Source organism: Copadichromis virginalis, linkage group LG6 (assembly GCF_057382275.1).
Source record: "Copadichromis virginalis isolate Kocher_CV1m ecotype Utaka linkage group LG6, C_Virginalis_male_GT1.1, whole genome shotgun sequence".
Taxonomy (NCBI): Eukaryota; Metazoa; Chordata; class Actinopteri; order Cichliformes; family Cichlidae; genus Copadichromis; species Copadichromis virginalis.
The window spans coordinates 43,158,138-43,174,173 of NC_140623.1; the positions used below are offsets into that span (position 1 = coordinate 43,158,138).

A 16,036-nucleotide genomic window follows, 5' to 3' on the forward strand; every position below is an offset into this window, starting at 1 on the left:
CTATCAATTATTTTAGCTTTCACGCAGTATTTGCACCATGCGTGAAACACAGAACCTTTCTTTCATAGTCCTGTTTCAAAATCCTTCCCGGTACACACTCGCCCCATGCTTTAAGTATTTACTGCAGTCTAATGAAGGAGAGGGGAAGGTAAACAAATGCAACACATTAGTTTGAGTTTGCATTTTTTTAAATGCTTCAAAACGGATCAAATAATGAGCAGTACACAGCAAATTCAAAAGTGTTAAATGTTTTGGTGTTAATAGTCTCCTTGCAAAAGTAGAGTTAATTTTACTCTAAGCAGAGTCACATTCTTTTAATGTAACTCTGAGGTGTAAAATGATAGTAGTTAAATCGAGTGTTAAAAATGAGTGTTTCTCTGTCAAATCTGGAGGTGTTACAATGGAAACATTAACTCTTGACCTCTTAACTCTGAACTCCTACAGGGGCTATGACACCAACAGAGTAAATTCACAGACTCCGCCCTCAGCACGGCTCCAATCGAAGCTGAAGTGAAGCCGTTTCAGAACATTTTGCTCTACATATTTGAGTTGTTTGCCATGCTTGGTAAGTCATTTTTTCAAAGATTGTTTCAATTATTATTCTGAGCTTTTACTTCTGTGGCTCTTTGGAGTTGAGACAAAGCTGTGTGAAAGGCATTAGCCATGTTGCTCGCTGATAGCATAATATTCTGTTTTAGCTAGCTGAAAGGTATTGTTTGCGGGCAAATACCACAGCCTTGAAAAAAAGCTTGCATGTGAATTTTCAGTCAAACTTTTGGTCAAATACACCTAAAACAATGTGTAGAATGTGAAATGTTGGTATAATGGTGCTACTTGAAGCCTGAAAACGATCGCCCATAAAAAAAACGAAAAACGAGCAAACAGCAGTAGCAGACGTCCTGACTGGATTCTACGTTAGCATAGATCCCTCCAGAGTTTTGTGCACACGGTTTAGGTAAAAATGAAAAAGGTTGAGGTTTTACATTTAGTTCAGTATTACCTGTTGCCTGTGTCCTTGTCTTTTGGGAAAATACTTTACACAAGTAATGGCTCAAAGAGGATTCCTTTTTTTTACTGTGCTGCAATTGTTTACTGGATTATTTGTGCCATTAATTAGTGTCAACTAATTTTTATTCAATCTCCACACAGGATATGCTTGTGAAGATGGAATATGGGGGAGAGCAGAAGTGCGTTGAAGTTCCACAAAGGGATGAATGAAGGACATGCATATTGTATTGAAGAAATAAGTGATGAGATGCTGTTATTTGCATTTACCATGTCAGACCTTTTGATAAACAAAATTCTAATAAAAGTGAGAACATGCATACTGTTACATCTTTCAGAAAATGTTTTGAAATTGTGGTGCACAGTTCAGAATAAATGTTTTTCAAAAACCATTGCATCTTTTTAGTAAATGTTTATTTCCAAAAGAAATTTCTAGAAGGTCAGAACAGTAAAATTCCTGCTTTTTAGAATGAATTAGAAGATAACTCTTACGTAGTTAAACTAAAATACTCTTTGAGAGTTAATATATAAACTCTTAACACCAAGTGTTAAATTATCAACTCCAGACAGATTTGGTGTTTAACACTAAATCAGAGTTAACGTACCAACTCTCCAAAAAGAGTTAAATTAACACTCTCTGGTGTGGACCCATATAGACACTTTAATAGTGTTGAAGTCAAATCCGACAGTGTTAATTTGGACATGCTGGATTTGCTGTGTAGTAGTGTTAGTCCGCTGTAAATGTGTCGGCTGTTGTCACGAATCACAGGAAAATTCCCAGAGGATGTCGTTCTCATCGCGTGTTTAAGCTCACTGCTTTGGTTTCTCTGAGACTGAAATGTGCAAACATACATGGAAATGCAGCAAATCAGGCAAAAGCAGTGTGTGTCCAAGTCTAACGAGCTGTAAAGTGAGCGTTTGGTGTGAACACCTTTATCCTTCAGCACAGACTGAACTCTGAGTATCTCCAGGAAAAGTTCTTCAGGCTTCTTGAAGGACATTCAAAGCATTTCTTTAGGTGTTCCTGCCTTTAGCGCTGCTGCTCCAGCACCACCTCTGGTCCCAGAGCTCCGTCCACAGTCCTTGCTTCAGATATTTAAGAAATGTGGTGCGATCGGCTAATAATTCAAACATTTTAAAACCAATAATCCTGGGCATATTTAAAAGGACAAAGCACATGTGCTCCCTTTGTCCACACAGTCATCTGTCTGCGACAGCAGGGAGCTGCTCTGAGTGAAATCTTCACCCAACCAACAGGTAACAGAAGCTACGTCCACCCGTCCACCTCTGCAGCCAGCACACCCACTGGAAACGCATGCTTAAGATAAGCTGTGGGTGTTTACTGCACCCAAGCGACCAAAACTGAAGCATTCAAGCACATTAAGGGGTCGGCTGTAAACCGACGCACAGGTGCACAAAAACCTTCTCACACAGGGTTTAACTGAAAAAGGTTCCAGTGAGGACAACCATCATCATGTCTCTCTGTGCAGACACGCACACACACACACACGCACGCACACGCACACACACACACACGCACGCACACACACACACACACACACACACGCACACACACACACACACACACTGTGGATTAAAGAGGATGGAGAGACTGAGTGAACAAATAAAAAACTGTTTAACAAAAGTAAATCTGTTTATCAGAGATAGCGTGGAGCCGAGTGAGCCAACCTGGCTCTAAGCCCTGTGTGTGTCTGTGTGTGTGAGTGAGTGTGTGTGTGAGTGTGAGCGTGTGCGTGTGTGTGTGTGTGCGTGTGTGTGTGTGTGTGAGTGTGTGCGTGTGTGTGTGTGTGTGCGTGTGTGTGTGTGTGTGTGTGTGTGCACGTACAGTATGTGTGGTACTGTGTGTTAAAAAAATCACTCTGGAGCTCTGATCCTCTGTCTGATGTGATGCTAAAACTGTTTTGGGGGAAAAGTGTGTTAAACAAAGAAAAGGTGTTACAAACACTGACTCGTTGCCATTAAACTGATGTTTCTCTGAAAGGTACTTTTTATAAATTCCTGCATTTAAAATCGTTTAAACCCTAAAAATGAACTAAAGCTGCTAAAAGAATGTGAGCTTTGACTTTTTGTCCAGGACTTGAAGACACATCAGCTGAAGTTACACTGGTGCTGACCCGGGCATTTTTAGCAAATAGTACCACATATTTTTATTTATTAAAGGTGTGTTTATAATTTCATAACTCCAAAATAGATGTTTTCATGAATATAAGAGTGCTTATTAAGAGTTTTCATGTTTAAAGATTGATCGGCTGTACTGATCGGTGGGGTGTACGTGTGTCAGATCTCTATCAGACCTCCACAGCCCCTCGGATGGATGAGTGCTACATCAGGACATGTTTGATGTGCTTCTAGGATTCCTGACAGCGTGCCCTTTAAGATGTGAACAATTATTATTGTTGTTGTTGCAGCTATTATTTCTGAAGTAGCTTTACTCTTTTTTCCACACAAATCATTTCCATCTTATCTGCTCTGCATAGTTTGCTTTTACCTATATTTGGTACTCATTCATCCACCCATCATCCATCCATCCATCATCCATCCATCATCCATCCATCCATCATCATCCATCCATCCATCCATCCATCCATCATCATCCATCCATCCATCCATCCATCCATGCATCATCCATCCATCCATCATCATCCATCCATCCATCATCATCCATCCATCCATCCATCCATCCATCCATCCATCCATCCATCCATCCATCATCATCATCCATCCATCCATCCATCATCCATCAATCCATCCATCCATCCATCATCATCCATCCATCCATCCATCATCCATCTATCCATCCATCCATCCATCATGCATCCATCCATCCATCCATCCATCCATCCATCCATCATGCATCCATCCATCCATCCATCATCATCCATCCATCCATCCATCCATCCATCATCATCCATCATCCATCCACCCATCATCCATCCATCCATCCATCATCCATCCATCCATCATCATCCATCCATCCATCCATCCATCCATCCATCATCATCCATCCATCCATCATCATCCATCCATCCATGCATCATCCATCCATCCATTCATCATCCATCCATCCTCATCCATCCATCCATCCATCATCATCCATCATCCATCCACCCATCATCCATCCATCATCCATCCATCCATCATCATCCATCCATCCATCCATCCATCCATCCATCCATCCATCCATCATCCATCCATCCATCCATCCATCATCATCCATCCATCCATCCATCCATCATGCATCCATCCATCCATCATGCATCCATCCATCCATCCATCCATCCATCCATCAACCCAACCATCCATCCATCCATCATGCATCCATCAACCCATCCATCCATCCATCCATTCTTTAAAGCTGTGCAGAGTCTTTGAGCAGGAAAAAGAATCTGGAGTCCTGGGACTGAAGGACGGGCCAATTCAAAGTCCCGCTGAATGCTGCTGATCAGATCTGGGATTTAGTGGATTCAACAATGGATCGCACCAAAGTTTCATTAGAAATTAGGCTCTAGGAACAGCTGGGAAGTCTTCAATATTCAATAGCAAAAGAATACTGATATCAAGGAAAATGAGGCCTTAAAAATAGATATTATTCTTTGGTTATCATGTGTGAATAAGGACATTTTAGTAGTTTCAGTTTATCATACTAATAAATAGTAATATAGCTGTTGTTTTAAACAACTGTTTGACAGATTTCTAAAATATTTAAGTAATGGATGCATGCATGGATGGAAGGATGGATGGATGGATGGATGGATGGATGGATGGATGGATGATGGATGGATGGATGATGGGTGGATGGATGATGGATGATGATGGATGGATGGATGGATGGATGGATGATGGATGCATGATGGATGGATGGTTGGGTTGATGGATGGATGGATGGATGGTTGGGTTGATGGATGGATGAATGGATGGATGGATGGATGGGGTGATGGATGCATGATGGATGGATGGATGGATGGGTTGATGGATGCATGATGGATGCATGATGGATGGATGGATGGATGCATGCATGATGGATGGATGGATGCATGATGGATGGATGGATGGATGATGGATGGATGGATGGATGGATGGATGCATGATGGATGGATGGATGGATGGATGGATGCATGATGGATGGATGGATGGATGGATGATGGATGGATGGATGGATGGTGGATGGATGGATGCATGATGGATGCATGATGGATGATGGATGGACGTCTGCTTTTACTCACACTGGAGACTTTGTCAGACTCTGATCTCTGCCTGAAGGTCAGCAGTGGACTTCCTTCTGTCTCTACTATTTAAATTCTTGAGTTTCCTGACATCTGCCTCCGTCAGCCTGCGTTTGCCGCCTCGTCCTCGGTGCATTCTCTAAGTACTCGTCTCTCCATCGACTCTGAAGTGTACTCGACCGCACAGCGAGGACACTTCATGTCTCACGCTGTTAGTCTCAGAGAGCGTCCAGCATCACGACGCGCTGTAACGTCCACCCTCTCCTTTACAGTCACTTCTCTTTTTACTGCTCGGAACAAGAGCGAGACGTCTCAACCTGAATTCATTATAAGTTTTCTTTAGTAATGAAAGACTATTTATCACTAATTCAACCACATTTTTATGCTTTTTTTAAATGCATGGAAACAACAGCAATAATTATATTTTAGAATCAAAAACATTATTTAGATTGACGAGTCTGGACATGCTCTTGGATCCACTGTTTCAGAAATATAAAGAGTGATTTCGGTAATTACCAATAATATTGATTTAGGGCAGCTGTGACATGTTTGATGAACTTTATTGACAGCGATCCAAAGACAAACTGGGCACTTTGGGTTCAGATGTACCGGTGCTGAAGGCCTACATGTTCCTAGAAATGCAGATGCTGAACTTTTCAGTATGAACGTGTTTACGGTCCTCATCAGTGCGATCACCGCCCTCCCAGTTTCTGCTCCAGTTATCGTTCTGGGGTTCTTAGCAGAGGTGGGCGTGTTCAGACGGTTAGCGCTCAGCTGTGTGAAAGGAGCGATGGTTGAATCCTGACCTGACGTATGGCTGCCCTGTCTTCTTCCTCTTTACGGATACCAGATTAAACTGTGCTTGACCACGCCCCCCATCAGCTGATTTTAGATCTAACGCTTTCACGTCCAGGGAGCGTGGTGTCCTAGCGCCACGTGTGAAGAGGACAGACGCGATAAAAGGTCTAGAAACTCAACGAGTCCACATAAAAAAATAAAAATGTGTTGATCAGAAGGTCACATATCACGGAGGTGGACAGTCTGGTTCTTGCCCCTGCTGTGAGGGTGGATGATGCTGTTATCTACCTGTTGCAGCGTGCTCAGTCTCACCTGGGTGGCACTGGTGGCTCGGTGAGAATCATGTTTTTTTAGTTTTCCAGTGTCTTCAATGTCCAACCACTTCCTAACACTCCAGCGACCCAAACATTGAATCATGCTCGCTGGTGACCCTGCAGAGGCTCGCTGTATTACTGGTGGGCAGGAGTCAGAGTGCAGAGAGCTGCTGAGGAGCTCGGTGGAGACGTCCATCAGAAATCACCTTCTCCTGAATGTCAGGAGGACAAAAGAGAACGTGGTCGCCTTCCAGAGGAAAACAACTGCGACTAACACTGTGAAAACATGGGTGAGGAGCTGGAACCATTACTGGCATCTGAGTCAGCTAAGGTCAGAGGTCACTGAACAAACTGCTCTCCATCAGGGAAAACATCACAGCTGCTCCCCTCCTCATGACCGAGGCAGCCACAGAGCTTCAATCATCCTCACTGCAATAAACCATACAGTGACAGGTGAACACACACACACACACACACACACACACAGGGCTCCATCAGAGCAGCTCCCAGCGGTGCACAAAGCACTTAGACCTTGTCGCTTCAGTCATCCATCAGCTCGTCCATCCATCTTCCGAGAGCGCTCCGCGGATCTCGACCAGCTCTGCTCAGATGATTATGCAGGAACGCCACAGGAAGTGACCCGGTGTCAGAGCAGTTCAGACCACAGAAATATTTCATACCTTATATTTACAGATGTAAAGTCTCAGACATTTGTGGGTTTACAGGCGTCTAAAGCAAAGCTCCCTCGTTATAAACCCACAGAGACCGCCTCTGTGACGAGCAGATGTTTCAGCGTTTTGGTGCTTTTTCCATCAAGTGCTTCAGTTTTTATTAATAATCACTTTAAAGCTGTTAACCAGATAAGCAGACAGTCCGATCACATGACCCCGTAGCAGCAGCAATCGGTGACAACGGGAAGGAAAAACTCCCTTTTGACAGGAAGAAACTCCAACAGTTGGAGTGAGGAGACGAGAAAAGTGGAGACACGGACAGATCAAAAAAGATGAAGGTTAATAACGTGAAAAACATGAGGTGTGAAAAGAAAAGCCCCGTGCATGATGGGTAGTCCCCCAGCGGCCTGAGCCTGTAGCAGCATAACTCAGGGCCACCTGTCAGCAGCCTGAAGGCTTTCAGGCAGTTTTTACATGACGAGGGATGAGAAAGGTTCAGCACTCTGTCCCACTCTGTTTCCTGTTTCCTGTTTCCTCTTCCTGCTTCTACTCTCTGAATATGTTTTCTGACTTTGAGCATCGTTTGTGTGCAGTGAGTCGTGATGTCACGGATGCTTTTAATGACAGACAAACCAAAATAAATATTAATACTACATTTGCAGAGTGAAGTTCTGAATATGCATTGTGTTTTAAGGGGAAAGAAATCACCATGGTTGTTGTAAATTTATGTCTTAGCTGATAAAGTATGAATGCACGACATCCTGGAAGAAATCACAGCTACTTTATTCCACCAGCGTCTCCTCGAGTGCACTCTTGTTTGTCCTGCCGCCGGGCGGGGGGACTCCTAACAGGGTGGGACAGCTCTGCAGCACTCCTAAATCCTGGAGGAGCTGGAGTGACTTTCACAGGTTACAAAACTGATGAAAAAATGCTTTTATTGCCTGAACGTCAGAGGCCACGTGCATCGCTCGGAGCATTCGGGGACATTCAAACAGTGTCGGTGCAGCGAGACCACGAAACCCGATCCTGGTCTGCAGCCGCGTTCGTGTGCGCGTATCGTATCGGTGTACAAAGCAGCTCGCGTGCATGGCGGACCGCCTTCACGTCACTTTAAAGTATTTGCTGTCAGACTCGGTAAATGCCCGCGGCGCACATCTGCTATTCCTGTCTGCTCGTCTGTCTCTTCTGATTTCTGTCTCTGTCTGCCTCGCTCTGTCATCGTCTCCACTCGTCACCGTGACTTCCTGTCTGCTCGCAGTTTGAAGCTTTTCTTTAACTGATTATTTGGCCTTTAAATACAGATTACAAGTTAACTACCATATACAATCCTCTTATCACACAACACTGTGCTGCACAGGAGCCGCACAGTTTTATGTTTTCTACGGTGGCCTTGAGCCGCAGATCTCCAGCTCTCCTTCTTTGGACATCAGCTACTTGAAAATACGCTCCGTGTGCAGGCAGACGTGGACATCTGCAGAACACAAAACAGCTTTATCGCTGAACAGAAACCAGGAACTGCACTGAGCAGAAATCACAGGAAACGAAACAGACGGGACACACAGCTGGAACACACCTGAGAACTCAGGTGAACTAAATCTAACTAACGACACAGAACAAGCAAAACTGCCTCACACGAGACAGGAGACTAACAAATGAAAGCAGGAAGTAACGCACAGCGAGACTCTGATTACGACGCGTGAGCGTGACACCAGGACCGGGGACAGAGACTGAAGACAGACGGATGCAGAGCTCAGACGGACGACAACAGGGAGCCTAACGGAAGCCTCTGATTGGCAGAGGCTTGGTGTTTCACAAAGCGCCAGTGCAGTGAAAGCAACCCTGCAGAGCCCGGACCTCAGCATCACCGCAGCAGGGTGGGATCATCCTGGCAGCGAGCGCAGCTCACAGTAATCACATCATCGGGAAGCGAAGCCAGCTCCCAGTGTTCCCAGCACGGACACAGACCTGCTCTGGTTAGTCACCGTCTCACAGAGAAAGCTCTGGTTGACACTGCAGCTCGTTTGATTGGACTTAAAACAATAAAAGCATCTTTTCTGAGTGAGACTCATGAATCCTGATTACACAGAGGCCTTCTGTGGGAGTCCTGACTGTGGCTGTGATTTGGTCCAGAGATGGATGTGATGAAGACGGGTCAACATTTTTAGAGAACGATGACCTCTGACCTGTGACAGCGATCGTGGTTTGAGCGTGCACACTGAAAAATGACGCTGCCGTGCGTCATGGAGCATGACACCTCGCCGCGTTTCCTGTTCTCGGAATGAGAACATGCCGACAGTACTCACTAATCACGAAGTGATGAAAGGCTTAAATTACTAATACTGCCCTCGGTGTGCGTTTGGTGATGTCTGAGCTGAATAAGCCCGACAGCTTCCTCTCCGTGCGCTGAGCGTTCGGCCCTGTGCACTCAAGTATTCTATCGAGCAGTCAAGGACGAACGGCGACTTTAACACACGCTGCAAAGTGCAGCAGCAACACCACCTGACGGTGTCCAGTGTTCCTGAGAGGTGGAGGAAGCTACAATATGTTTATGACTGCTTTACAAACATGAAGCTGTTACTCACCATGGTCGTCTCAGCAATGGAGCCAAAGCTGTTGATGAAAATGTTGCAGGAAACGTTGACGGGAGGACCTGCCGAGAGACAAGGACATGCGTCAGCTTCATCCTCCGCCCACCTCTTCCCTCCTGTGTGTGTTTGATTACAGGACTGGTTTGGGTGCACGTACACCAGTTCAGCCAGTAACAGTCAGTCTACGTCTGCTGTGTGTATGTGTGTGTGTGTGTGTGTGTATTCATATCTTTGTGGGGTCCTGGTCCCCACAAGTTTGAAGGCATCTTTTAGACTCTAAATGTGGTTTAGTGTCAGGGTTACAGTTACAGGTGATGGTTAGGTTCAGGGTTAGACGTTCTCACTAAGATATGAATACTCGGCACGTGTGTGTGTTTACACATTATATATAGAGATACTAAAACGTTCCTTGAGCGTATGAAGGATTACGTGTTTTAAGTCGTGCCTGCAGCCGTTGAACCACAGCCGTGGGGCGAGCACTGCAGGTTTGGGCTGAACCATGAAGCATGCGTCCAGCACGTCTGCCTCCGTCTTAGCTGCACAGCAACGGGTGGAGGAATGTGTGAAAAGATCGCATGCCTGGGCCAACCAGTTGTGGTTTACATCCTGTCTGCTCTGATGTTCAGGAGCTTTGGAGGTTTTAGTGAAGCTTCTGAACATTTGTGCAAACGTTTGTCGCAGCACATACATTCATGTTCTCAGAAGTGCTTTTTTAAATCAAAGTCACTGTTTTTGTGTCAGATTTGCAGAAGTTTTTACGAGTTTTTATGTGCAGACACATAAAAACTCGTAAAGAGCGCAGGTGCGACTGCAGGAAGTTATGAAAGTCAAAGGAAAGACTTCGTGACTGAACAATCAGTGAGAAATAGTTTAGACTTCACATCAGTCTGAGGTTAGTTCAGACAGACCGAAGCTGTGGGACACGCCAGACACGAAATGCAGATTATTCTCATGTTTTTCTTCTTTTAGGCAGAAAGTGAATCATCAACATCGTTTTAAATCCAGTTTGCATTAAACTGTAAATTAATCTTTACTTCAACAGGAAGTCCCGCCTTCACCTCCATGTTCATGTCTCTGCAGATGTGTGTGATGTTCACATAGCAGAGAGGACGTTTGTGCTTCTCACTCATTCGTAGGCTCGACAGACTCTGACAGAGGATGAGCGTCCATGCGTGGAAACAAACACAAACACGCTCTCTGATTGGTGGAAATGTGCTCTCCAGTAATATTATTTATTCTCTTTGCAGCAGTCGCTGTTAGAACAGTTCTTGGATCAACTGATGTGGAGCGCATGAATAAAATCAGGCGCTGTGTGTGTCCTAACGGTTGTGGCAGCTTGGTGTGTTTCTGCGTCTGAAGGAGGAGAAAGTGGAGGTGACATGGCTGCAGGTGTTTCATAATCAGTAATCATGAATGTTTAGCCGGCTTGCTGTGAAGCCGGAGCTGCAGACGTGGAGCTGATTCAAAGTTCAGTCACGAACGCCGGGAGCCGTCTGCATCAAGCGGCTCGGCCCGCCACGCGTCAGCACGTTTCCTCACAGGCCAAACGACTTCCTGCAGTAAACACGGACGTCTCTGTAGTTACCTTTGAAGTTCGGTCTGATCCGGGCGTCGTAGCCAGAAGTCCTCCCCATCAGTTTGTCCAGGAAGTCAGAGGGAGACATCGGGACCTGGCGTGTCCTCACAGCATGGTCCAGCTCCTTACATCGAGCCACGCTGTCACTGAAACACAGCACACGTAATGGTCACGGCATCGCCGCAGCACGAGGACTTTACTTCTCTGCCAACATTAAACGCTTACGTTATGAATCTGACTCCACTTTCAAATTCAAATTCAATTTTTATTTGTCACGTACACAGTCATACACAGTACGATATGTAGTGAAATGCTTTGACAACTGCTCGTGACCTAAAGAAAAAAAAAAGGAAAAGGCTATGAATAAGATAGGAAATAAATATGAAAAATTAAAAAGGGTAAATTTAACTAGGAAGGAATAAAACATAAATTAAGGTTAAAAATGAAATAACTGTACAACACAAATTAGAATGAAGGGTAAATTTAACTGGGAAGAATAAGATAAAATATATAAATTAAAGTTGAAAATAAAATAACTGTACAACAAAATACACAATATAGAACTATATAAGAATGTATGAAGAAATCTAAATAAATATATACACAATAACAGCAGCTGTACAAGTATTAACTGGAAATGAAGAATATAGTGACCAGTGTTGTGCAAAACCAATGTCCAGAAAGTCCAGTGTGTGTGTAAGAACCATATGTGTGGGTCAGTACTGTGTGGTGGTGTGATTGAGAGACCGTATCGCCTGCGGGAAGAAGCTCCTCCTCAGTCTCTCTGTGTTGGTCTTCAGGGAGCGGAATCGCTTTCCCGACCTCAGCAGAGAGAACAGTCTGTTGTTGGGATGGCTGAGGTCCTTCACCATCTTCCTGGCCTTGGTCCAGCACCGCCTGCTGTAGATTGAGTGCAGGTCAGGGAGCTCGGAGCGGATGGTGCGCTCAGCTGATCGCACAACCCTCTGTAGAGCTCGTCTGTCCTGCATGGTGCTGTTCCCGAACCAGGTTAAGATGTTTCCCGCCAGGATGCTCTCTATGGTGCACGAGTAAAAGTTCCTGAGCACCTTGGAGGGCAGTTGGAAGTCTCTCAAGCGTCTGAGGTGGTAGAGACGCTGTCGGGCCTTTTTCACCACGGTGTTGATGTGACAGGACCATGACAGGTCCTGCGTGATGTGAACTCCGAGGTATTTGAAGCTGTCCACTCTCTCCACTGGGCACTCGTTGATGACGGGGGTCTGGTAGTTCCTCTCCTGCTTAGTGCTGAAGTCCACTATCAGCTCCTTTGTCTTACTGACGTTTAGAAGGAGGTTGTTCCTCTGGCACCAGTTCTCCAGATTCCTAATCTCCTTCAGGTAGGCCGTCTCGTTGTTATCAGAGATCAGGCCCACCACGACGGTGTCGTCAGCAAACTTGATGATGGTGGTGGAGCTGGTAGTGGCCACGCAGTCATATGTGTACAGAGAGTACAGCAGGGGGCTTAGAACACACCCACACTTATTGACACTCGATGAGCATTGGACAGCAGATTCAAACACGCCGAGGACGACGCCTCCAAAAAGCTCCCTCCACAATAAAGTTCAATCATAATTCAGTGCATCACCGCAGCTGAACCGTGGGAGTCGCTGACCGTGTCACTTCTGATCAGCTTTCACATAAAAGCTCACATTTGTTCTCTGACCTTTGCAGGAAATGGTGGAAACCACAAGCTGTGGAGCGCTCTGAGCGTCTGCAGAGCGTGCACGAAAGGATCTGACCACTCTAACATCACGGACGAGTCTGCAGTGATGACACAGCAGCTGGTCCAGATGTGTTTGTGGGAATAAACCAATCAGGCGAGCCCAGAGTTAACATGTTTACAGCCTGATACAGGAGCAGACTAACGACAGCTTTGACCTGATCTTTGTTTTTAACTCAGTTTAGTTACTTTCAGTTTTAGTCTTTTTAAGTATTATTGTTTTTAGGACTTATCACAACAAAAAACAAACATCACGTCCATAAAATCATCATCGGTGAAGCTGTGACAGCAATTTTTACCACATGAAGAAAAACTAAAGGCACAACTGTGCAACCCCAGAACAGCTGTAGTTAATCAGATAATCAGGCCCCATCTTATCTTAATGACCTTGTAGTACCATATCACCCTATTAGAGCACTTCGCTCTCGCTCTGCAGGCCTACTTGTTGTTCCTAGAGTATTTAAAAGTAGAATGGGAGGCAGAGCCTTCAGTTTTCAGGCCCCTCTTCTGTGGAACCAGCTTCCAGTTTGGATTCAGGAGACAGACACTATCTCTACTTTTAAGATCAGGCTTCAAACTTTCCTTTTTGCTAAAGCATATAGTTAGGGCTGGACCAGGTGACCCTGAATCCTCCCTTAGTTATGCTGCAATAGACGTAGGCTGCCGGGGATTCCCATGATGCACTGGGTGTTTCTTCTTCACTCACTATGTGTTAACAGACCTCTCTGCATTGAATCATACCTGTTATTAACCTCTGTCTCTCTTCCACAGCATGTCTTTATCCTGTCTTCCTTCTCTCACCCCAAACGGTCACAGCAGATGGCCCCGCCCCTCCCTGAGCCTGGTTCTGCTGGAGGTTTCTTCCTGTTAAAAGGGAGTTTTTCCTTCCCACTGTCGCCAAAGTGCTGCTCACAGGGGGTCATATGACTGTTGGGTTTTCTCTGCATGTATTATTGTAGGGTCTACAGTTTACTGGCCTAAAGCTAACAATTATTTTAAGTCTAGTTTTTCAGTAAAATGTAACTAAAAGGTTTATTCACATCTAGTTTAGTTCACATCTATAAAATTCTTGATCTATAGCTTCAGGACATCCGTGCATGTATTTATATAACTCACCTGTTTAAATCGTATTAAGGCTTAAAGTCTGGATTATTAGGGGGCGTGGCCTCTTTGACTGACAGGTGGATGGTGACACAGGTAGCTGTAGCTTCACGTCTACTGGACCTCTGGATGTGTTTGTGCTGTTGGAGCGTTTTTAATGGCATCATGTGACCAATCACATGGCTGCTGTGACGTTACTGTAGCAACAGAGTGTCCGACAATTATATTACAATTTCAAAGTGATAGAATAAAGTCAACAATTCACTGAATTACTGAGTTTATTATGTATTTATTATGCATGTGCACACTTAGAGCAAAGCTGCTCAGTGCGCTCCTCTAACACTGCGTGAGATGTGTGTTGGCAGATGAGCTGTCCTCTCATGTAAGTGATGTATGCGTGTGCTGCAGACCCATTAATGTCACAGGATATCGTCATGTTAATCACAGTTAATTACAATCATCACTGCTAGCATTAAATTAACACCAACTATACAGATCTGTGTGTGTCTGTGTGTGTCTGTGTGTGTCTGTGTGCGTGTACACTGGGGTGAATGGGTAGGTAAATGCCAAGGTAAAGCCTGATGATCCTGAAACTGCTCCTGTGCATGTGTGTGTTTGTCAGTTGGGACAAGAGGGAACATATCCAAAAATAACTCTGCACACAACATGGGTCATACTGTCTAACACGCACACATGCACACGCACACATGCACACGCACACACACACGCACACACACACACACGCACGCACGCACACACACACACACACACAGCTACATCCAAGTGTAGTTTCAGGATCATCAACCTTCACCGTGGCATTTGGATTAGCTTCCATTTAGCCCAGCGGGGACGAAGCTCCCACAGTCTCAGAGACACGACGTGGTTGTTTACCGTGGGTTCGATCGCGCTTTCAGCTCCTCCAATAAAGATGCAGCAGCAGCGACAGCAAAGGCATGAGGACAAACAGTTTGCAACTCATTCATTTGAAATGAGCTGAGGGAGACGAGAGCAACATTTAGACCTCAGACACAAAAAGAAAACAGCAGCAGGTCAGCAGCCTCCTCTCACTGTTCAGTCAGGTCCCGTAAATCACAAGCTGAGGCCGACCGTATCATCGCCTGTTTGCAGGAATAGTTTCTTTAATAACTTCTATAATAGTTCATGTAACATTAAAACACCACATGTCAGCATTCAGGCAGCGTTCACTGAATTTATACCAAACAGCTGCAGCATGAAGCCAAGCTGAAGCACCTGCAGTTCCTCTGATGTCCACCAGAGGCAGCGGGGAGTCAGGCCCATAGACGCCCATGTTAACAGCACAACTGCACCAACACACCGTCTAAGGCAGAGCTCCAGTTTGGTGCACACCGTTAAATTCTAGGATGTTAAAGGGTGTTAGTGATCGGCAGGTGTCTGTGTGACATCATACCTGTCAGCCAGGTGTGACGCCTCCAGCTGCAAATAAAACCAACACACCAAAGCTGAGGCTTTCAGCCTGAACAGAGATGAAAAACATCTGGACACAACAAACAGCAGCATGTGTCTGATTTCATCACGTGCCAGCATCATGTAGGGTGTGTGTGTCTCAGGTCCATCAGGGGTCGTCTGATGGTGGTAACTTATTACATTTCTCGGTTTCTTGTCTGCACGCCAGCCTTCCAACATCCAGCTGTGGATTGAAGCCACGCAGGCTAAAGATGGGAGAGGACCGTTTTTACAGAGACAGAGGTGCATTAAACCCAAAACTGTGCACGTGCCCACAGGCGCTACAGAGTCATCGTGTGACCCGGCGTCTTTCTTTGGACCGTACCGCTAACAGTGACACGCTCAGCTGTCGGCTTGCAGCATCTTCAATCAGACGTTAAGCTGCTTAGGTTGCTGTAGCGATACCTCTCCCAATCTTTGGTTCTGCTCGCCTCGCCTCTCTTCACAACTCTCACCATCTCTCCTCCTCCTCCTCCTCTGGCTTTCTGCTGCTTTGAAACACAACAGGACAGTAAC

At 45.3% G+C, this 16,036-nt stretch overlaps 1 protein-coding gene and 1 long non-coding RNA gene across 2 annotated transcripts in view; one reads left to right on the forward strand and one right to left on the reverse strand.

The window, feature by feature from the left end:
- LOC146708593 (glycine receptor subunit alpha-3-like) overlaps positions 1-16,036 on the reverse strand; it is a 50,804-nt gene that overhangs the window by 20,934 nt on the left and 13,834 nt on the right. The window contains exons 2-3 of the mRNA XM_085460587.1: positions 11,206-11,342; positions 9,615-9,682 (exon numbers count right to left, since the gene is read on the reverse strand). Of these exons, the coding sequence (XP_085316713.1) occupies positions 9,615-9,682; positions 11,206-11,342 (205 nt within the window). The remainder of the gene's footprint in view (positions 1-9,614; positions 9,683-11,205; positions 11,343-16,036) is intronic.
- LOC146708594 (uncharacterized) lies at positions 384-1,397 on the forward strand. The gene is made up of 2 exons (XR_014920986.1): positions 384-565; positions 1,150-1,397. It is a non-coding gene; the product is annotated as an uncharacterized LOC146708594 (long non-coding RNA).